General features: G+C 38.5%; 1 protein-coding gene across 4 annotated transcripts in view; it reads right to left on the bottom strand.

Annotated features, from left to right (window-relative positions):
* Positions 1 to 821: 821 nt before the first annotated feature.
* Positions 822 to 24,462, bottom strand: part of STXBP4 (syntaxin binding protein 4) — a 98,981-nt gene continuing 75,340 nt past the window's right edge. For 2 of the 4 annotated variants that reach the window (XM_072403602.1, XM_072403601.1), the window contains exons 16-17: positions 19,067 to 19,124; positions 822 to 3,312 (exon numbers count right to left, since the gene is read on the bottom strand). In XM_072403602.1, the coding sequence (XP_072259703.1) occupies positions 3,195 to 3,312; positions 19,067 to 19,124 (176 nt within the window). In that variant the 3' untranslated portion in view covers positions 822 to 3,194. Of the gene's footprint in view, positions 3,313 to 10,280; positions 10,346 to 19,066; positions 19,125 to 24,462 lie in introns of all 4 variants that reach the window. The other 2 variants (XM_072403603.1, XM_072403604.1) reach the window with 2 other exon arrangements.

Here is a 24,462-nt window from a genome sequence, read left to right on the forward strand (position 1 = left end):
CCAAGGCACCACTGTATTTAAATCCCTCTCGTTTTCTTCTTTACTCTGGGATACTTGGCCAACTCCAGCTAGTGCTACACACGTTTTTGCAGCTCACTAATAAAACACTAATAAAATACCTAAGAATTAAAGCCTACCTCGGGCAATTTAGCCTCTTGAAGATGGACTCCAAGCAAACCAATAAATACAGATGATAAACATATATAGGAACATTTTGCAGATCATTTTATCCTTGCCCATTCAATCTTAAAATTAACATCCTGACACAGCTTGGAGACTTGGTTTTTCTCTGCTTAAGTTAGAAAATACAACTAGGTCTGCTCCTAAAACCTATAAGTATGTTCCATGTTAGCATGAAGCAGTCCTGATTGGCTCCTAGTGCTGGGATTTCTCTCAGTCTGAGGTTTGCTGTACAGGAACTTTAATAAGCGGATAATAAATATAATTCAGTCAATTGTTTTTAATGATTGTTTAAAAACCACGTCTCTGCATGAACTAAATGGTAGTTTAGTGGTGGAAATTACACAGAGCAGCTATGGACGGGCTATTCCATCAACTTAGAAGGGTTGGCCGAATGAAGCAGCCACCAGCTACCTGCTCTGTACAATTTCAGGCTTTTAAAAAGTTATATATATATTTATTATTCATTAACTTAAAAGCAGGAATTTTCTCAAAAAAAGCTGTAAACAAATCACCAAAAGTCATCATACTTAAAAATAAATGTGAAATCTTTCATTCATTCATCTGCTGCTCCAAAAAAAAAAAAAATGGTTTGTAATCAAAACCGTATCTATGGGTACAGAATTAGCATACCAATTGAATTGATTTTATTTTAAATGAATTATTTATTTTAAAATCATTTCTAGAGACTGACATAAAAATAAAATATAACTATATGTAACAGACATACATAAATGGAATATACTGTAAAAATATATAAAGTATTCACAGTACAAATGGGTATATTTCATAAAGTTTAAAAAACTTTTACATGCATCAATACTTGTAAATAAAAAGTTAAAAAGCTGTAAAACAGCAAATACATAGGAGTAGCTTAGAGTCCATGCTTTGGATGTGCACCTCAGCAGCTGCCAATACTTTTCATTCCCTTCATGCTCTAGCAGATTTGTGTGGCAGACAGGAGCAACGAGAAATACATAATACTTCCCAGCATTTGAAGCTTATGACACATCGTCTTTACTCCAAGGTGACAGAGTTGGTGCTTGGCTGAAGCAGGCACTGGATGTTATCACTTGGGCATGAATAAAAAGTCCTCATCCATGTATAAGCTCCAAGTCACAGCCTGAAGCTTGCACAGGACTTCTTCTATGCAATCCCATTATTCTACATAGAGGTATGAAGGGATAGAAAAGGAAGTGAAAACTACTGGGCCAACAAAAGGACCAACATGTTCACTTTAAAGACAGATAAAAAAAAAAAAAAAATTAAAGGAAACCTTTAATAAAAAGTAACACATGGGCCACCATTGACAACCTCCTAATTCCATGCCAAGTTTTCATACTCCTCCTTGAAAACATTTGGAATTGTTCAATTACAACATGTATACTGCAGATGAACTTCATATTTCTGACCTGAATACTCAAACTAAGTCAACAACTTGGACAATACTGAATGGATTGGCATGACTACCAGGCCACTAACATTTTCAAAGAAAGAGGTCAGCAATGACGTATTACCTTTAGCACAGCTTTTCATTAAAGATGTAACACACAGTGGAAATTACCAGATTTGGGACAGGAAAGGTGAAAAAATTCATTCTGTTCAGCCTACTCAGCAATATATATTAACTTTCTTTGCTTTCACATCCTTAGTCTACCATGCAAAGAAAGATGGTGGTATGCTTTGCGTTAAGCAAATCCTGCACAGGAGGAGGACCTCCACTCCCATGTGACATCACTACGTTGCACATGATTTGTTTAACCTTATCACATGCTCACACAGAGTATACCAATCAGAGCGTGTTGGGTATATTATTTTACTCCTGGTAGCTAAACAAAGCAGAAAATGAAAGGTATGATAGGTAGTTAGATGACTCTTAAAAAGGAGTTAAAACGTTAATGTAAAATTTTGCCAACAGGTACAGTCTTTTGTCAGAAAGATGTTATAAGTCTCTTCTACCAAAAAAAAATATTACACATCTTAAAGAAAATTGATTCTGGCTACAGCACATGCTGAAAACAGTGTTCAGTCCTGGTCTATTCCAGACACCTGTAGGATACTAAGAATGAAACCAGGTGCTCCAAATATTATAACATAATATAACTCCAGCAAACTTGAGTGACGGTTACAATATCTTTGTCCACCCACTGAGTAAAGCATGCGGAGCCTGCACCTAGTAGAAGAGAATCAAATGGCAGCAGAATTGATATAATGGAGACAAAGGGCATTGACCTCACATTGATGGAGGAGAGGACACCCAAAGGATAAGTGTGCAATACTTGCACATTACAGCATATGTGGCCTATTCAACACCCAAGTTCAGCATTAAAGGCTTTAGGAAAGGAAACATTGCTCACATCAAGCAGATTACATAGCACAATTCTATTTACTATAGGTGACAAAATCCATTAATATTGTTTCCCAATTTTCCAATAAATTTGGACCTATTTTCTAATTGCATAGAAATTGTCCTCTCTTGTTTCCATTATGTGACTCCTTTGTGTGTTGAGGTAACAGTTGCTGGAATAAGTACGAATGATTTGGATCAAGCAGAAATTTCTCTAATTTCTCTAATACATGTAAATTTTACTAACATTTAAATATATTAATGTATGTTGCTCTTTACATCTGGCTGAATAAATTCAGCCTTTAAATCCATACTGCTATAATGTAAAGCTTAGAATGTTCATAGCTCCTAAGTAATCTTTAGTAAGGTAGCATGAACAGTTTAAACGGAATCTATATCCTTAATGATCCTAGTTAGGCTAAAAATAGTAGCAGCAAAGAAAAAAACGTATCAGGTTAATTTTTTTTAACTTTGCTTGGATATAGGTAGTCAAGTGTTTCAAATGTCCCTTATTTTTTTTAAAAAAATGCTCCCATGTGTTGTCAAGAATCACAGTCGAGATGTGCAGAGGTCTGAGCAAACAAAAAGTCTGTTAAAAATCCAAATCTGGCCTTTGGAGAACATGCACATTGGGTATTTGCACAATGAAGAAATGTCAGGTTAGGTATCAACAGCTTTTCAGTTCCATGGGATCTCTGGGGCTCTCTTCACCGCTGTCCTCTGGATAGGTCAGATTCAAGGCACTTGCCACTGGATGAGTCCATGAAGTGGTTTCTGTGACATGGCTACATGAAAGGAAAAAAATAGGAGAATACATTTCAGGATAACTACCAGTTTAAGAAATGTAAAATCAAACAACGATATTTTGGAGTTAAGATTCACCAAATAATCAATGATTAGCTGCCGCCTCCTACCTAAGGGTAAAATATAAAGATAAGTGATTGGCCAACTAGCCCATGCCTGATATACCAGAAGGGTTAAAGGTCAAAGTAGGGAGTTAAGTATGTAGTTAAAATCACAAAAGTTTATTGACAGTATTCTTAATAGTAATTAAAATACATAAGTGATCGACAGCCTAAATGTTAAAAAGCAGTAACAAGACCAATAGTTTTAAAGGTTTCCATATGCAGTGAACAATCAATATTCAAGTTCCAATGCGTTTCGCAGGAAAGAGAAGCGGGCAATTACATTGCCATGTAACTCCCTGCTTTGGCCTTCAACCCTTTAGTATATCAGCCATGGGCCAGTTGGCTGTTCACTTGTTTTTATATAATCAAACAATGTAGACCTATATCTTCTGTTTAAATTGGAAGCAACAAAGGATGGTGTTAAGTAGCTAATAGTCAACTGTTCATTGTATATACAGGTCATATAGCACTTTTTCTTCTACAGAGAAATACCATTTTAGGGAACATTATGCTGTTTTATCAAATTGCCTGTACTTGGGGCAAGAAATCAATTAAAAGAACACAATAATGTCAAGGCTGGTCACTTAAAAGTATCGGCTAATTAGCCTTTTCTTGCTCAACCCTTAATTCACTTTTCATGTAAGGGATGATTCATACCTATACTAAATGGCCATCACTAATGGTCCTCACGTATGACTTGGGTCACTTTCTGAAAATACCCAACCTTAGTTGGTGTGTTGTACAGCCCATTCCAAAACCAAGAGTGACAATATGAAGTTGTTAGTGTAAATTTGTGCCCATTTAGACAAAAGAGCATCAGTGCGATCAAGTATTGAGGTTGAAGGAGAAGACCCAGATCCCCAATGGCATTGTAATTCATCAGTAGGGTTGGAGTCAGAGCCATTGTCCTACAATTAAATGGGATATATGACTTTGATTGATGTAGCATTAATATGACACTTCATTTACCATCAGCTTAACATATTTGTGCTTACAGTTCATCTGTTGAAAACTCACAAAAAGAACACAGATGGGTATGGGCTTAAAGTTCTGGAGTGTGTTTTGTAAAGTTTTAGGAATCAACACCCTAACAAAATGCGGAAACAACTGTAAAAGGTATATATATATATAAAAATGTAAAACCCCCTGGGGGCAGCAGATTCTGATTAACTAATTAATTTCCTTTATATTTTATGTATACATTCAGGTAAGCAGTTTTCACAGAGGCAGATTTATTCACTGAGAAGGAGAAATGGTGCCAGATTTAGAGCGGTAAATATTGAGCAAACAAAAAGTAAGCAGTGGAAACTGTGTCATAATATTTAACTAAACACCTTGTCAAACATAAGAATTTAGCATTTGCGCTCACTCAGGGGCTGTGACCCCTGCTGAGCATCTGTAATTATCACTCGGAAATTTGTGTACCTGGATGCCATGCTAAATCCCTATAGGAAAAGCTGTTCTTTTCTTTCATAGAAGCCTGAACCTGGGTATGCATAAATATAAATTGGTTTATTTTTTAAACATGCATCCTCTTGAAGCCCTCCTGGACCCATGCTGGGGTAAAAAAGCCAGCAAAGAATCATGTAAAATAGGAGTTGCAATCCTATACTCTGTAAGATTTATACTATATATATACACACATATACATATGCTGTATGTAACAGATGCATATACTGTACTTAATGTGTATGTGCATATATATATATATATATATATATATATATATATATATATATATAGATACACATACATACATACAGAATGTCCCAAAAGTGACTACACACTTCCTTTTTTCTATTTCGTTCCAGGTATCATTCGGAGAGACTTGAGGTCATCAGCATATGACAGTTTTGCAGTTTTTGTAAGGGTTTCATTCCCTTAACCATTGCTCGCCAATTAGGAGTAGCGTTGCAAAATTGACGCTTGGCAAGAAGTTTTTCAGTTCTCGAGCTCCAAGAGCTGAGGGTCATTTTGGTAATGGTGTGGGAGTGATTCACACATTTTCACATGCGCATCAATCGTCCGCTTGATGTTTTTCAACAACCTGAAGTCAGTACGGGTAGAGCTTTATATTAGCAAAGCCTAAGTTGTCATATGCTGATGGCCTCAAGTCACTCTGAAAGATACCTGGGACGGAATAGAAAAAAAAAGAAGTGTGTGGTGACTTTTGGGTCACTATATGAATATATATATATATATATATATATATTTATTTATTATTTATACACATATATACACACACACACACACAGGAAAATGTTTTGACTTCACACCTAGGTCACAAAATGCGGCCTTCACCAATAACAATAAGAACAACCAATAGAAATAAGTAACCAATAGAAATCCCAAAAAAAGATAAATGTGAATAAACACATTCATCTTGTGTTTTTTTATTTATTAAAATATGGAAACATTAAAACAGTGGTTCTTAACCTGGGTTCGACCGAACCCCAGGGGTTCGGTGAGTCAGTCTCGCGGGTTCGGCGGAGGTCAAAACACACCAAGCGCTTATGATTCGTGATGATACGCCCCGCTTGTCCATAATTGGCTGGAGGTGATCACGCAACATCGCTTGGCCAATCTGTGCTGCAGGGGATTTGATGCGCACAGTAGTCGAATTGTAACTGTGAAACTGTGATAGTACGTCGTGTGATCTTAATATTTTAATCCATTCATACTAAGTATGTCGAGCAAAATACGAAAGTGGTCGGACGAATATGTACAATATGGATTCACATGTGTAACGGAACGTGATGGGAGTCAGCGTCCTAATTGCATGATTTGCAATGCCAAGTTGAGCAATTCTAGTCTAGCTCCGGCAAAACTAAGGGAACACTTCCTTAAGATGCATGGAGATGGAAAATACAAGAACACAACGCTTGCTGAATTCAAGGTGAAGAGAGCAAGATTCGATGAAAAGGCTACTCTGCCTGTTCTCGGCTTTGTACCCACCAACAAACTGATCCTCACAGCATCGTACGAAGTTGCTTACCTGATCGCAAAGCAGGGCAAACCACACACCATTGGTGAAACACTCATAAAACCAGCTGTGTTGAAGATGGCGAATATCATGCTGGGAAAAGCGGCTGAAGTTCAGTTATCTCAAATTCCTCTTTCAAATGACATCATCAGCAACAGAATAGAGGACATGAGCAAAGACATCTTGGCTCAAGTAGTTGCAGATCTGATTTCAAGTCCGGCAAAATTCAGCCTTCAACTCGACGAGACCACAGACGTTTCCAATCTAAGCCAGCTTGCAGTATTCATGCGCTATGTGAAAGACAACGTGATAAAGGAAGATTTTTTATTTTGTAAGCCTCTTACAACAACAACTAAGGCAACTGATGTGAAGAAACTTGTGGATGATTTCTTCAAAGACAACAATCTTTCGTGGGATATGGTTTCTGCAGTTTGTTCGGACGGAGCTCCAGCCATGCTCGGAAGAAAATCTGGTTTTGGTGCGCTAGTGAATGCCGATGCACCACACATCATTGTTACACATTGCATTCTGCACAGGCATGCGTTGGCAACAAAAACCTTGCCTCCAAAACTGGCAGAAGTTTTAAAAATTGTTGTGGAATGCGTGAACTATGTGCGAAATAATGCTCTGAAGCACCGCATCTTCAAGGAGCTGTGTAAAGAAATGGGATCTGAATTCGAGGTACTTCTGTACCATTCTAACGTTCGGTGGTTATCCCGGGGACAGGTGCTGAATCGTGTTTTTGTCATGCGTGTGGAATTAGCTCTGTTTTTGCAAGAGCAGCAACATTGTCATGCAGATTGCTTCAAAAATTCTGAGTTCATTCTTATTTTAGCGTACATGGCTGATATCTTTGCAGCTCTCAATCATCTCAATAAGCAGATGCAGGGTGGTGGAGTCAACATCATCGAAGCGCAAGAAAACCTGAAAGCTTTTCAAAAAAAGCTACCATTATGGAAACGACGAACAGAAAACGATAACTTCGCAAACTTTCCCCTGCTAGACAACTGTGTAAGTAAGATTGAAGGTGTATCTGGAATCGGAGACATTTCTGTACCCGCGGAACTGAAGCAAACTATTGCCACGCACTTAGATGAGCTTGCAAAGTCTCTCGACGGATACTTCCCTACAAGAGAGTCATATCCAGCATGGGTGAGACAGCCGTTCACGTTTAGTGTTGAGACAACAGATGTCAATGATGAATACCTCGATGAAATCATTGAAATTCAGCAGAGCCAGGTTCAACAGGAACTCTTCAGAACAACAACGCTCTCAACGTTTTGGTGTCAACAATTGGTAACGTACCCTGTTATTGCTAAGAAAGCTTTGGAAATTTTCATACCGTTTGTTACAACATATCTTTGCGAGCAGTCCTTTTCGAAGATGCTGGACATAAAAACGAAGAAAAGGAACAGACTTTGTTGCGAAAATGACATGAGAGTGGCACTTGCCAAGGTAAAGCCGCGCATTCCTGAACTGGTCTCTGGGAGGCAACAGCAGAAGTCACACTGATTTGCAGTAAGTTTCATTATTATGTTATTATTATTCGAAATATAGAACTTTTTTGTTTTCAAAATAGATATATTTTTTTCCCTCACTGTATACCTATGTTTTGAATTTGTAAAAATCATATTTTTTTTTTCCAATAAAGAAGGGTTCGGTGAACACGCATATGAAACTGGTGGGGTTCAGTTGTTCCAACAAGGTTAAGAACCACTGCATTAAAATCACACAGACTCAATTTCCACACCAATCCTTTTTTACAGGGTAAAATTTTAGTACATTTACACTGTTTATGATGGGTTACTTTCTCTTGAATTAACTTTTGGGCACTATTGTTGGCCAACAGTAAAAGGTGCTGTGTCCTAAAATAAAGTATGTAACAAACTAATTTTTCTTGTCTCCAAAAGTGAAAGTATGTTACACAGTTTACATGAGGACACAGTGCCATCTACTGGTGTGAAGTATAAACTGACTTTTTATGGCTTTTTTACAGGTAAAAAAATTATGTTCTTAAGTATATACTGTATATATACATACACAGACACCTAAACAATATAACATTATTCCAAGTGAATAAAGTAAATATGAGTGGATTGGATGAGTGGATTGCCTGTCACATCCACCAAAGTGTACAGCCTACTATGAATGATAATGTGTATGAGACCCTGAAAAATAAGCAAGAACTGCTGGGCCCAGCATTGCACTGCATGTACTTTATAATAAAAGTTTTGGTTGCAAAAGTTTTGTTTAAACTTGCAATACATTTAAATAAAGGGCCTAACACTGTATAGTTTCCCTTTAAAAGATAAAATAACTCTAATGCTGGCTGTCTGTGTGTCAATGACATGATGACTGCAATGACATTGCGCTGGCTTGGGGTTTACACTCAACAAGAGGATGAACATCTGGTCAGTGGGTCTATGGGAGATTACTTCCTGATCAGTCAATGGCCTCGGTGTATTTTTAGCTCTGTGCATGAAGTGTGGTTAAAAAGCTATGACATAAAGTAATCAGCGCACTGAATAATCTCTGATTATCTGCACTGGGAATGCTGCTGCACCCACAGCAATGTGAAACTTCACTGCTACTAATCATCCAGGAAAATTAGGCTTGACAGATGGAGGTGTTAAAGGGAAATATATTCTAAATTATTACTGTAAACTTTTGCTGAAAATAACTTTTAATGAATAACCTGAGCAAGATAAAAAAAACTTGATATACTCCACCCTACCAGTCCTTGTGGTGGCTGCATGTTTCGGGTTAAATAATTTTCTTTGCAAATGCAGAAAATCTTTTAACGTTGCCTATTATCAAGTGTTTTTGCAACTTCCTGTGCACTTTCTTAATTTTATCAGTTTTCTTTAATAAAATGAGAAGGGGAAGAACAGTTTATAGTTCAAACCAGCTTAGGACAGTAAGTGTGTTACTGGTAGAATTACCAAGTAGAATTACTAAAGGGGAACAAATAACTCTGAAATGGCAAACTAATGAATCCACCACATCTAAGAACCCTAAACTGCATATTACATGTCTTTTTTTGGATTTACATACATTTTAAAGCAGTGTCTCTGCAACCCTAGGGCTGCTAGGAGTTCCTTGAGCAATGTGCGGTTTGTGACTCTCCGATCAGTTTAAGTGACACCAATGATCTTTTTAGCTATCTGTAAGGGTGACTTTCTTCCCACTGGCCAGTAATGTAAGAGGCATGCTTTCCACTAACCAAAACACTAATGTACTATGTGATTTAGATATAATAATTATAGTAGGGGTTCCCTCTAGACATGAAAGTTTTTTTAAGGGTTCCCACATAATAAAAAGGTTGAGCAACACTGTTTCAGTAAAACCAAAATTTGTGCATTATTTTTTTCAATTGATGCTCCCAAATAAAACTGCTTCCAGTGCTCTCTTTTTATTGTAAAACGGTTTCAGTTAATAATATATATCAATTATGTTTCCAGTAGCTTGGACTTCTTCCTTCCTGTGGTGTCAATGCTCTTAAGGCTGATTTTTACCTCTGCCACCCACCTGCACATCTTCCAGTTTTCCCCTAAGCTTATGCATGCTGTTTCTTATTCCCCTCTGTGCCCCCAGCTATGTAATCGGCAGGAACCCTGCTGGGGCTGGATACAGCTTGATAAATTGACTGCAGCTACTTCAACTAATGCTTCTGTGAGTTCACTAAGCATTCCTACTTCTGGATGCTGCATGGTGTGACACAATGCTAAGCTGGATTCCTGGATGGAAGAACAGGTTTTTTCTGTACTGAAAATAAAAAAAAAACTAATAAAGCTATCACACCTAAGGATGAGTAAGTAGTGATAAATTACATTTTTTTCCAAAGGTTTCGATATCCTTATACCTTTTCTGCAGTGCTATCAACCACCAATACAGAAAGCCTGGTTACATCGGTTTTTGTAGGACTGCCTGCACAGACATGCAGGAGAAAAGGAGAAAAAGTTAGGAAGACACAAAAAATCCTGAAACCATGGGAGTGTTAGTCCCCCAAACATTATGTGTTTGCAGACAGAGAGAGGACAGCTTGGATATAAACATTGTTTTCAGGAACTCTTCAACTGCTCAGCATTCAAACCATTTAAAGTTTATGAAAAGGTTATCAATAACACACAATGTATTGTTTTATTGTTTGTGGGGAATAATTATAGCCTTTGTCAAGTTTTTATTTTGCCATTGTAGGCCTGCCCTGGGGACCACACAGAAAGTATAGAGATGTTACCAACAAGTACAGAGATAGTAATACAATTCTAGCTTAAAAGTCCTCTACACAATCCTATCCTAAAAATTATTTATTACGGTCTACAAAATAAAAAATTGTTTAAGTTGTACATTATAGGATGATTGGATTTTATCTGTCAGGCTAGGGAGATTTTGCTAGAGTTGTTTTAGCCATAGTATTACCTTACATTAATTAAACTTTTTTTGCATATTTGCCCCTGAAGAATTTAAATCAGTCTATGCTAATTATTCATCACGAATTCTTAGTACGTCCTAGAACGTATAAAGTAATCAGACACCAAGGCGGTTTATATCTGACCACCCCAGAGGTTCTGCACATTTAAATGAGGGCAGGCCTTATCTAGGGAAGGCCAATAGCGACAGGATTTCTAACCTACTAAATTTATGTGACCCCCTAAGCACATCTGCTGTTGGTTTTTAATACATGCAATATACGTAGCAAATGCCAGAAGTTATCAATTTGTTGACTGTGTACAATACAATTGTTACTCTTCCTACACAGAAAAAAAACTGATTGCAGTCAAGGTTATTTTACATTGCCACAAAGTTGTTGTCTGAGAAGAATCGGCAACATGCTGGGATCTCATTATTTTCCAACTTTATCTAAATGTATGACAAAACTAAATGCTGAGGCAGAGGTGTCTGCCACTTCTGCACTTTTTTAATTAAGTTTAACTACATTTTTTTTTATTGATTCACGTACTCCCAAAATGATTATCTGCTCTCAGCACTGTCGCTTGCCGCGGAGGTTTTTATTTTACCTGACCCCTGATCATCGCAGTAATGTTTCATTACTTTTGTTCTTTTTTGGCGTTCAGGTATCCATGCAACTAAAAACATCGATTCTAATTTACATGCAGATCTTGCTTTTTTAATCTAGATTTTACTTACTTGGCAGTAGTTTATCGCCTTTTTATTCTAATACATTTTTAAGAGACTTGAAAAGTTCTAGATGAAAGCAACTTTGTAAAAATGGGCTTCAAAAATATCCTGGAGTTTTCAAACCCAACAGCCTTCTTAATACTCTGAAGGACCCAACTTCCTCATATGAAAAGTAAAGACTAAAAAAAAAATAATTAAAAAGGCTATTCTGGAAAGTATATACCCAAGTAGCTTAGCTGTTCTGAAGCCTGTTGGTTCGCCACTCTAGTTTGTTTGATAACTCTCAAAAGACCTAATTATGTGTAAAGGATCATGGGACTCCCACAACCTGCTTGAAATTTTTTTTTTCATCTTAAAAGATAAAATGTTATTTTATTCCATACAATTTGGAGCTCAAAGAGTGCAGAGAGTATTTGCTAATTAAATATAGGTAAGAAAGAGGTGGTGTGTTTCATGCGGTTGTAGTCTTTTAGAAGATGACAAGGTGAGATGATAGCAATTAGCTCATCCAATATTGAAGGTGTGCAGTTTTAAAAAGAAACAAAAGTTTGCTAACAGATTTGCAAAAGTGGACTAAAATATAATTCAAGATTACCTAAAGGGACTAGCGGTCGCCACCCTTTTGGACCTCACGGACCAATAAATTCATAATTTTAGGGGGCGTGGCTTACCGCATGGCGGAGTAGGACACACGGAACGAGGGGCTCCTGCATCTCATGCATGAGATGTATCATTGAATACAATTCTTTACATATCTTATGCATATTTGGCACATAGCATACGTAAACTTCAACCACCACTAACATTCCTACTTTAATTTCTTGTTTCTATACATATATATATATATATATATATATATTGTTTTGGGTCATTGGGATATGGGAGTCCTCACCCCTGCCTCTTTGACCATGTTTTCTCACCTAGGGGCCTTGATGCAAATTGCTGCGTAACACACTTTAGCTTTACATTCCCCCTCGGAGAAGGACTACCTACCTTATCCTTCCCCCCCTCACCCTCCTACTATTAACAGGACCATTGCACTCACATCTTCAAAGTACCCCAAATGGCTCTCACCGTTGCTCTCCATCTACTTCTTTATGAACACAGTTAATGGTTTGAAAATCTCATCTTTAAATGTCTGGGGTTTTAATATACCAGAAAAGCAGAATCAAATACTTTATCACTTCCATAAGGTTAAAACGAAGATTCTGTTCCTGCAGGCAACACATTTTAGAACTAATTCAATCCCATCCATCAAAAATCCTTACTTTCCCACCTGGATCTACAGCACCAACCCCCATGCCAAATCTAAAGGGGTGTCTATTGTGTTCCATAAATCATTCATCCCCGAGATTTTACAATGCCAGTCTGACCTCTTGGGGCGCTACCTTCTCCTCACGATCAGGTATGACAACCAAATCTTCACGCTGACCAATTTCTATGCGTCCAATAAGGATCACCTACTGTTTTTATCCAACTTAGAAAAGAAGCTTGTTGCATTTGGCTGTCACAACCTGATACTTGGGGGAGACCTTATTTTGCCACCTGTTCCAAGGGAGGACACTTCTACTGGTTGCTCATCCATCCCTGCTGCAACTCTGATCAAAATTAAATGTATTTGGCAGAAGGTTGGCCTGGCAGATGCCTGGCGTATTTCACATCCTACTGAAAAGGACTTTAGCTATTACTCTTTTGCTCACAGTTCTTACTCACATATTGACTATTTTTTAAAAGCCCAATCCCTCTTTGAATTCCAATTTCAATCGCTTGGGGTTATGGTCGGATCACGCCCCGATCCCTTTAGATCTGGGGCATTCACTTTCAGCTAAGCCTAAAGGCTCCTGGAGGCTTAATAATACCTTTCTGGCTGATGGCATGCCACTCAGACCTGTAATGAGCAATAGCTACCTTCCACCATACTCACGCCAATGATGATACTCATCCACTTACTCAATGGGAAGCCCTAAAACGTGTTTTGTGTGGTGTTCTTATTCAACATGAGCAGGTTTAAAGAAAGCTAGATCCTCCCAGATTAAAGACCTTTTACACGTATTGCTAACCTAGGGACCCAACATAAATGGGACCAGCTGGCTGGTACCTTCATTTATCCAACTCGCTTAGAGAGTTACTCCGCATTCTGGATTCACAATCTATTTTTGCCAGGGACATGGCTAATAAACATTATTATGAGTTCACTAATAAATGTGGCAAGCACTTAGCTCAAACTAACCACCCCAGCCCGCCAAAAACCCCTATACCCTTCATTAATTCTGAGGGCCCTAAAGTGTATGGAAATGAGAACATTGCACATTGGTATATTCGAATTTTTATTCTAATTTGTATAATCTTCCCCCAACCTCCTCCTCCAGGGTGGCAGATTCACATTACGAAGCTATCAGATCATATATTAGAGACACAGCTCTACCCAGGCTGAAGCCCTCCCAAATAATTTCTTTGGAGGCACCCCTATAAGCTGAAGAATTTACACAAGCCATCAAGAACCGTAAATCAGGCAAATGTCCAGGTCCAGACGGGTTTGTGGCAGATTTACCATCCTTTATATCCAATGCCTTCAACGTAGTAGATGAAGGCTTATGGCCAACATATTTGTCATCCCCAAACCAGGAAAGGACCATACTATTTGTTCTAACTACTGTCCCATTTCCCTCCCCAATGTATGATGTCATACTCTTCGCTAAAATTCTTGCTAACCAGCTATCTCCCCTCCTTCCCTCATTGATACATAACGATCAAGTGGGTTTTATCTCTGGTCGAGAGGCCAGGGATAATATCACAAGGACTATCCATTTGATCTCTTACGCCCAGAAAAAGAAAATTCCCACATGCCTTATTTCAGTAGATGCTGAAAAAGCTTTCGATAGGGTTAACTGGCAGTTTTTAGATCTGACTTTGCGACGTATCGAGTTAGGCACAGTGTTCAGAACTAAAATCATGTTGCTTTATTCTGCCCACATGGCAAGAGTACTGGTTAACAGGTCCCAATCTGACGTATTTAACATCACCAATAGTAGCAGACAGGGCTGCCCCGTCCCCCCTTCTTTTCGCTCTAGTTATGGAACACCTTGCCGTAGCCATCAGAAAAAAAACCCTCCATTCATGGGATACAAACACCTCAATCCCACCATAAGGCAGCTTTTTATGCGGACGACGTACTTCTATATGTCACCCAACCCCTAATATCCCTTCCCTCCCTATTTCAGGAATTCAATAAATTTGGCATTTATACCGGTAGTAATATTAAGTTCAACTATTCTAAAACTGAGGCTTTGAATGTTAACCTGCCTAAGGCACTTGCTTCTCAGATCTCCTGTACTTTCCCATTTATCTGGCGCCCTATTCATATTAACTATCTTGGGGTGGCCATCCCTTCTGATTTCTCTAAATTATACGCATATATTACACCTCATTGCTTAAGAACCTGGCTAAGGATCTTGATCAGTGAAAGCATTGTACGATTTCCTGGTTTGGCAGGATGAACGTTTTGAAAATGGACTCTTAGCCCAAACTGTTAAAGGTTTTCCAAACGATTCCTATAGCTCCCCCTAAGTCCTTCTTTCACATACTCCTCTCGCTTTCTATTAATTTTATTTAGGGAGTTTAACTAAGAATTAAACATATATCGTTATGTAGGCGTAAACAGGTTGGAGGTATGGGCTTACCCTATTTTGAATTATATCACCTGGCTTCTATCCTCCTCCGGATAACTGAATGGCAAGGACCCTCTTGTTTTAGGATTTGGGTTCAGGTTGAACAGGCCTTATCCCCACTAGATCTTGGAGCTTTGGCCTGGACCCTCCCATCTGTTCTCAAACAATATTCCCGATTCGCCTCTCACCTCCGCTGCGTTGAAGGTATGGCTTTCTGCTCATAATTGTTTCAATTTGTCTTCCCTGCCCTCTCCAGTGACACCTCTCCCTGACAACCCCGTTTCCCCCTGGGCTTTTTATTGAGGGCCTGGAGGGTTACAACAGGGAGTTCTGGCCTCAGGCCCGCCACTTTGTGGATCCTGCAGTAGGCACTTTTGTACTGGCAGTTGGACCTGCCAGTGGCCCGCCACTTTGTGGATCCTGCAGTAGGCACTTTTGTACTGGCAGTTGGACCTGCCAGTTCACGTCAGTTTCCCCACAGCCTACCTCTTGTTAATATGTTTGTAAGACTCACAATGTTTCTTGGGTGATTACTACACAGTCCTAACCCCCCCCCTCCCCACTTTGTAAGACTACTTTCTATAATGTTCTGTTACATTTGAGATGATTATAATTGTTATTTCCAATTTACTATTGTTTGTATCCTTTATTGTATTAATATACCAGATTAGTAATATACCAATCAGTTGTGCTGAAACTTTTGTATGTTTTACATTGTTTTTATGCTTTGTAAAAATTCCTTAATAAAAATATATTGAACCATAAATTCATAATTTTAACGGTTGCTTTATACAACTTAAGACTACACGTCATGCTGCACCTCCCTGGTTTATCCATCTCTAGCACAGTTCTTGAATTTAGTGCAGCTCTATTTAGGTTCTGATGAGTTAAATACATAGTAACAAAGTAAGGTCAAACACATTTTCATAACCCAAGCCTCACAAACTATAGTTACCCCTTCATTTTGCGTGGCTCAAATTGTTTTAAAAATTATTTGTCACACCTCTTTCTCGCTAAAGAGCAGACGCCTCTTTCCTGCGCATGCAGGAAGTTCTGACCTTGGGTGCGCCTGCTTTCCTGCATTTTATCAGTTATGTCCATCCCATCGGCCGATCAGGAAATAGCGTCTTAATCAGTCCTGGCTATTTAGCTAACTCAGTGTTTGTACAACATGTCTCCACTGGTGCCGAGCCCCCTAGCTCTGCTGAGCATTTCCTTTTACACTTGCTGTTTAATTCAGTGCTCTACCTGCCCAGCTCCTGTGTGAACCCCTTATTTCCCAGTCTGCTGTATTACTGCCTATTCCCTTGTGCTTTTCTAGTGTTCCTCTGTGCCTGCCGTGTTCCCTGTGTCTGCAGTGGCCCCGTGTCACTGGTGTCTATTTCCTGAATTTCTGGTTCTTGACCGCTGGCTTGTTCCTGACCTTTCTTGCTTGTTGCCTGCCTCGACTTTGACCTTTTTTGACAATTCTTCTGCTTAGTGATTTTGGTTGTGTATCATCCTGCCCACCCTGGTGTGTCCAGGGACTGCAACCTGGCAGTAATCAGCGGCACAACATCCTCACCACTAGAGGCTCTGGAGAAGACCTGGTGACTGCTTAGATCCGGTAAACCACTTCTGTGCAAGCCATAGCGCCCCCCTAGAGGCCCATCTCCCCAAGCATGACATTATTCTCAGCTTTTAGAGGAAAATAAATTGATGGATCAAGAGCACGATTTACATTCTAGAAAAGTAAAATTTGTGGACAAATGCGGATAAAACTCTGGGATCATGTTGTACTAAACAACCCCTAGTGTAGAACCTCTGCACCCATCGACATTGACCATTAAATTTAAAAATAAGGTTTTACCTCTGCTCCTAATGGAAAACCCCACACTGATGATTAATCTTCAGATTCAGGTTATACTGCCTGCTCCCATTGGAAAACCTTTGCACTCAAGAACACTGACATAACAAACTCTGAGCCCTGGGCTCAAGTTCTAAAGTACGCTGTCAATGGAAAACCTTTGTACCCATGACCAACAAAAAAAAAATCAGGAGTCTGAGTCTGATGATGTCATGCTCCCTGCTTTTTGTACACCAGCAGGGGGGAAAATACCTAGTGCTGCAAATAGTGGTGCTATGAATGGACATACCACTTTCTGCAGCATTCTCCTGTTTGTCCGTAGATGGGGCCTTAAAACCTTAAGATCACAGGATAATTTTGGTGCATTATTCAACCTGGAAGAGAAGCAGAGCTGCACTGGTGCATCTGTAAGGAAAAGTGCTAAAGATTGGGCAGCTACAACAGCTGGGATTTTTTGGGATTTGCACTATAAAGAAAAACTGTCATGCAGCTGTAACTGTTGTGTTTCATCTTCTATTACTGCTGTACAGAGTCTAACAGGAAGCCAATAAAAGACATATTTAGGTACTTACATTGGTCGTATGTGAAATTTGATTATAACCTTAATTTCTAAAGAATATACAACTAAAAAAAATGGTGTGCGTTTTTTTATATGTCTGCTTGGAACTGTTTTCATTTAAAAGAAACAATTATATGGTCTAAATCGATAAGCTGATTTCCTGCTCATAAGTGGCTAGGAAACAAAAGCAGCCATTCCATCCAACAACAGGTTAATCTATTAAACCGCCGTTCTGTTTTTCCCTTTTCAAAACTATTTGATGAAGGGAACTTTCTGCATGGTGCGTGTCATCTTTTAAAGGCTGCCTGTGGTTTATTTGATTGTAATTACGCATAGGGTGGAAAAAAACAGAAGAAAACATTTGAAAACTGTACAAGGGCATAATACACATCAGGACACTTTATAAGGGAAATAATGAGGGAAGTCAGTGGGGCACTAGGCAGTAGCAGGTGCTTTTCATTATTTTGCTAATATAAATTGCTGTTTTTCACTGCACATGAAAGAGTTTAGAAATGCAGTTTATGTATTTATTTAAAACACAGTAAACCCGTAAACTGTCCAAGCTACCAGTAAATTTTTTTTTGCTTAACTGTTTGAGTACTGGGTGCGGTTTTAAAACGGGACTGTTTCTCCCAAAACCATTTCGAAAAGAAACTTGGGAATCAACGGTTCCAGCGGCTGTACTTGCTAAAACCGTCAGTGACCTGTGGGGGATCAGCACCAATCGTTTCAACTCCTGTCCTTTCATATCATATTGTGATTACAAAGAAAAGTCGTGATTTCATAAAAAAGGTTCAGGTACTCAGGTGGTTAATGTGTACCTGTTCATCATACTACATAACGCACAGAAATTGTGCAAGAAAGTAGAATTTTTTTTTTTTTTTATATCCAATTGTAGTTTGTAAGGTCAAACCAAAATTAAGCTTAACCCCATACATAAAAGTGCTCCTCCTAATTTCTGCAACACTTTATTGCCCCACACCTTTTCCTAAAGCAGAAAGCAAACCAAAATAACAAAATTTAAAAAACTAGCCTGATGGAAAAAATTAACAACAAAACAAGCCTTTTCTGCAATATTTTCTCCACTTTTTGATGCCTAAAGATCAGTGGTCCCTATCCTTTTGGAGCTTGTGGTCCACTAAATCCACAGACTCCGGACCAACAATAAATTTGGAAATTTTTATATATTTCCATATTTATTGTAATATATCTGGCCACCGTTTTCCAGAGTTAAAATAGCAGCACAGGATTGTTTCTTTTTCCACTATGTGACATGCTTTTGCTAGTATTGCCTGTATAGCAATTAAGTATTTGGTTTACCAAAGTGTCCTCCTCCTCCCTGTATTTCTGTAATGTGTTCTCTGCATTTTCTAGCTATTGCTATTCCCAGCCAGATGTGAGTCAAAATGCTTACACTGCTTAACACAACTACTCACTTGATAAAGTACTTGATACCATCTGCTGTGTAAGCTTCTTCCCATCCATAAGGGAGGCCTGTAGAGAAAACAGACAAAAAGAAGCATTGATCAGGTATGCTCCCAGGAAAATGAAGGGATGTCATCTTCTTTGACACCAGCAGAGAAGCATCTTCATTAAAGAATGTATCTTAAAGAGAACAAGTCATAGATTTGCTTTTGTAATTATCTGAATTTTAATTTTTAAATTATCGCATCAGTCAACACCTGCCTCAACCACATCTAGTACAAAATGGGTTTACATTGGCCAGGCCCCATCCCCATTCTGAAATTACCTACTATATGTAGGTATAAAAGATACATGTAAAAGAAAGATTTATACCTATCTTCTATCATCGGTGGGGATGAAGTCACCGCAATTGTGGCTTGAGTACTTTGCAGAAGAGCAGGAGGAAAACTTTTGCAAAAATACAATACAGCACACTGCAAGATATCGCCAGCTTTGCATTCTATAGGACTCTGCTTGGAGGGGTAGTAACATTATCTTTGCCTAGGTACTGTGAGCGGAAGGTGGGGATAGTAAAAATATAGCACAGTCTACATCAATATCAACAAACCACACCAGCATCAAAATGCCAGGACAAATTAGTGGCCTTGACCTCAGAAGAAGCTCATGTGGCTCTCCCAGCTTGTTCTTGCCAGCATCGACTTCTCTAGCCAAAGTAACAAGCCTCTATTCAGATGTCTAGCTAAACCACCTGAGACTACACACCATTTGCTATTCTTTTGGTAAGATTGTCTCATACTTATTGGATTTTCAGTACTATTCATCTGCATGAGTCATCCAAGAGTTTTTGTTGATAAAATTCTGGATTACATCCCTAAGGTTATTTTATGCATTCCTTGTTCTGGTCATCACCCCACCAAGCGTCAAACATATTGGGATCGTATTTTGCCCCATGGGCTTACAACCACCAGATTTGTGCCAGAGAACACGGTGTTGGCACTGCTGCAAATTGAGTTTGAATACATTTAAATCTGCTTTGTCTGTTTCAGTACAAAAGTTATTTTTGGGGGGGCAATAGAAGTTTTTATTTTTTGCACCAACATATTCCACCCACACAGGGGAAGTTATTGATGAAGACATTTTTGGATCACTTCCCTGTGATTGTTCTATGTATCCGTTGCTCTAGATGATATTACTAAGAACCGCTGTAGTTATATTTTGCTTTACCAGCTAATGCTACTGTAATTAAAATTGAAGTATTCTGATTGACACACCTTAATTCATTGGAGCAGACATCACCTTGTCTTGTCTTTGGAGTATAACACTATACGAATATTTGCATTATCTGTAAATCTGCTACTCCTGCTTTGTATCTAGTTGACTTAGCTGGTTTGTTACTAGGGTTGAATCACTTTTCTGACTCAAGGACACATTATACCATTATATACCACGTTGTGCCCACTAGGAGATATATTAACATTGACTGATAAAGCATTTGTCTGCCAGTCTTACTAGCTGAGAGAGACCACTTAACCCAGTATTAGAAATAGGTCTTTTGACAGCTGCACTAATTTCAATATCTACATTCTTTACCCAGATCTGTTGCCAGGTTGGCAAAAAACTTCCAGCGCAGTTTAATTTTTCTGAAACTCAGACAAAGCTGTGCCACCCCCACAGAGACATATGACACTGGCGGAGAAGGGTTAGGGGTCTATTTTTCTCTGAGCTCTGAAAATTGTTTGCTTTTTGTCTTTATTTAGCGTTGGCTTGCTAGTTCCTAAATCTACAAAATGGTTTTCTGCTCTTTATACGTCATAGAGCAACATCAATCAAGCAGTATTTTAAAAAGGTTTTTACATGCATCTCTTTTCATGTACTAAACTACGGGGTCAAGGTATACAGTTTTCAAACTAGAGGTTATTTCTCTTCAAACAGAAAAAATAATTGCCAAGCATTTTGAGGACAAACATCAAGTTTTTATGGTATGATTGAACTGAAAACTTTTTTTTCTGCTGAATTAAATCAATATATAAAACAAGAGGGGCGTCCTTGGGTTCTTGTTAAATGTAGGCGAGACTGTGCTTGCATTTTAATAGAGTGAGTTATTTTATTCAATTGTTTATTCTCACACCCTGCAAAATGGTGGGAAAAAAATATAATGGTGAGACTGTAAAGAAAGAGACCCACAGTGTAAAAACATAACAAATTTAGGGCAAAACTAACTTGAGAACTGGGGGCATCCTGTGTGTAGGACAACAATGACCTATTACCCCATCAAGGAGACCTACCAAGGTGCCAAGAATCACATACAATGAAGCATGATGTATTGATGGTGGCACACGATTGAAAATGCTCCAAAATGTACATGGAGTCTGTGAATCATGTGAGCAGCCTAAAATAAAAAAGTAAAAAGCAAAAATACAGCCAGCAGGGTTCCAGGAGGTGGGTTTAATGGGGTGGGGGGGAATCATTAAATTAAACATCTCATGTTAGTGACCAAATATTTGCTGACCTAGGGGTGCACCTTCATGTCTCTTGGGGATAGAAAAGGGCAGACACTTGCATTGCCGACTGCACAGATCAACCTCTTGGGGGGACTCATTAACAAAATTTGAACATAAACTCAAAATGTGAATATCTGCTATCTTCTAGGTAATCTAGAAATGTTATTTTGTATAATTAAAGCATACCTAAACTCAACAGTTTTATATAGTCTTTACATAGAAGGGTAGACAACCCTTTAAAAAAAGGGTGCAGCACCGCCCCTTTAAGTCTTGATTACCGTGCTTAATAGAAACGCAGAGGATCCCGGGAAACCTACATCATGCATCCCGGAAGGCTCTGGCTGGGCAATTTTCCACCAAGGGGAAAGAGATGCGATCTCATGCATGTGCAGTAAAAGCGTCTTTTTTTACCCCTTCACAGCGACTACGTCACCTGATCTCACTTTTTGTCACCTTTTTTTTTTAGTTTAGTCCTGCTTTAATAAATTACCTATGTTCCACATTCTTCCTGAAAAATAGCAGCATACTTTTTCTGCAGCATCATAGCAACAGATCTAGTCTTAGGTGATTTAGAGGGAGACTTGATGATGCCAAAGAATTTTGTAAGTGTGATGAAATAGAGAGGTAAGTACACTAAACCCCCCATTCTGCTACTTTTGATTGTGCATGTTAAAGTTCACAGTTCTGGTCCTTATTATGGGATTGAATCCCAAAATATTAGCAACATTATAGAAAGTGATACTGGAACAACTGAGGAAGTGGCTGGAATATATGTATGGTGAATGGTAAAATATGGTTGGGAACAAAGACAAAATATTAGTTGGCAACTGGTAATAGAACACAAAAAGGGGGGGGGGGGGTCACCTATACCCATCAAAACATGTTTCTAATGTGCATGTCGCTTTGCAGATGCTACATAAGGTACAATATGAATTTTAGTTTAATTAGCCCACACCCAATCGAAGAAATTGTAGGGAATTTATGTGAAAAGAAAAGGGGGAAAATACCCATAGTACACGATTTCTAAAACAACTTTGGGTAAACAGGCAAAGTCAGAAACTATATGTAAAAATCTGGACAGTAAGCTGTACCCTCACACATTTATCAACATTTGCTTGTCATTCAAGTGGTTAAACATATATAGCATTACGCAAGACTAGGTATGTAACCATTATTAAAAATGGGACTGCTTCTATTGGTAATACCTTCTCATATTAGACCTAATTAGGCTTTATTTATTCATCATGCGGAGTGATTATTTGAATACACTTGTGCGTATCCGTACATATACCAGATACAGATATTTGTTAGATCTGTTTTGAAAGTAAAGAGCAATGTCACTAGCCACAATATTGCATGGAAATAAAGCATTGAAGAAAAATGCAGGCACATATCAAACATACTCAGATCACGTAAGTTTTGATCTAATGATAGGTAATCATTTATTGAGGTAATTTTTCAGCCCACATTCTGGTTATTAACATTTTCCAAGCAAACGCTTCTTTGGTTGTATGTTAAAAAAAAACATTCTGCTCCTTGAGAATCATCAGCAAACTTTTTGCACAGTGGTTGGCTCTCAAACCAACAGCCAGCTATGAGAGCCAACCACCGTGCAAAATCTTGGCTGCCAGTTGGGGTCCCTATTGAAAAAACAAGAACCAGAGTCTTTAACTTTCTGGACGGTTCATTTCTGTCAAGTTTTTTTTCATGTCTAAAAGCAGTACATTGTTTTTCATGAAAATTTATTTTACAATATAATATAATAGTATGAGTATATTAAAATTTGAAACACAAAATCATGTCAAAATAATTATTTAAATAAAAAAAAAATCAATATATATTTTTTTTATTTAAAAAAATTTTTTTAAATAAAAAATATACTCATACCATTGTATTATACTGTAAAATAAATGAGAGCCAATGTACTGCTTTTACACATGTAAATCCTCTGTATTGCATTCAATAGTTATTTTGTATTGAATGCAATACAAATGAATTTAATTTTCCTGCCCTGAACAGAATGCATGCACTGACGTCACCGGGTGATGTCGGTGACTCATCGGGTGCAGAGGAAGCCGGCCGGAGGAAGAGAGAAGACACGAAGGGCGACGCGGGAAGCCGGCGGATCAGGTAAGTGCTTTATTTGCTATTGTTTCCATAGGTTTACCTACCCTGAGTTTGACTCGGGGTTACCGCTCCTAGCACCTTTTTTCTACCACGAGTCACACTCGGGGTTACAACCCAGGAGGTTAATCACTATGTCCCGAACATTGTAATCAAATAAAGGTTGAAGGCCATCTTCAAGTTGCAGTGTTCATCCATGTTGCTTTTTAAACAGTGTAAACATCAAATACATTTGCATCAAAAAGAATAATTTTTTTTGGACTTGGCCTTCCTTGACTACCCCTAAAAACATTTTCCATTTCCACAAAGCATACAGTCAGCAATACCAGAATGACAGGACCAAATCCTACTCAAAATCGTGTAAGACTAGTTGACAGGAATCAATAGTGCCTTAGATTACTTCAAATTTCAGGTAAGCAGATATGGGCCCATGAGGTGGGGCCCAGACAACTGGCCTGATTTATCAAAGCTTCAAGGCTGGAGAGGATGCACTTTCAACAGTGAAACTGGGTGATCCAGCAAACCTGGAATGGATTTCTTTAAAGTCATTTTGTTTTGAATCCTGCACCAGATCTATTCCGGGATTGCTGGATCACCCAGCTTCACTGATGAAAGTGTATCCTCTCTAACCTTAGAGAGCTTTATTAAATCAAGCCTGATCAGTGCAAGTGTGTTCTTTCCTATAAGAGAATGTTCTTTTTAGCTTGCTCTTTCCATTTTATTGTGATAACAATGAAATTACTTCTTGAAAATGGAATAAAGTCATTTTCAAAGTGATTTAC

Source organism: Pyxicephalus adspersus, chromosome 3, assembly GCF_032062135.1.
Source record: "Pyxicephalus adspersus chromosome 3, UCB_Pads_2.0, whole genome shotgun sequence".
Taxonomy (NCBI): domain Eukaryota; kingdom Metazoa; phylum Chordata; class Amphibia; order Anura; family Pyxicephalidae; genus Pyxicephalus; species Pyxicephalus adspersus.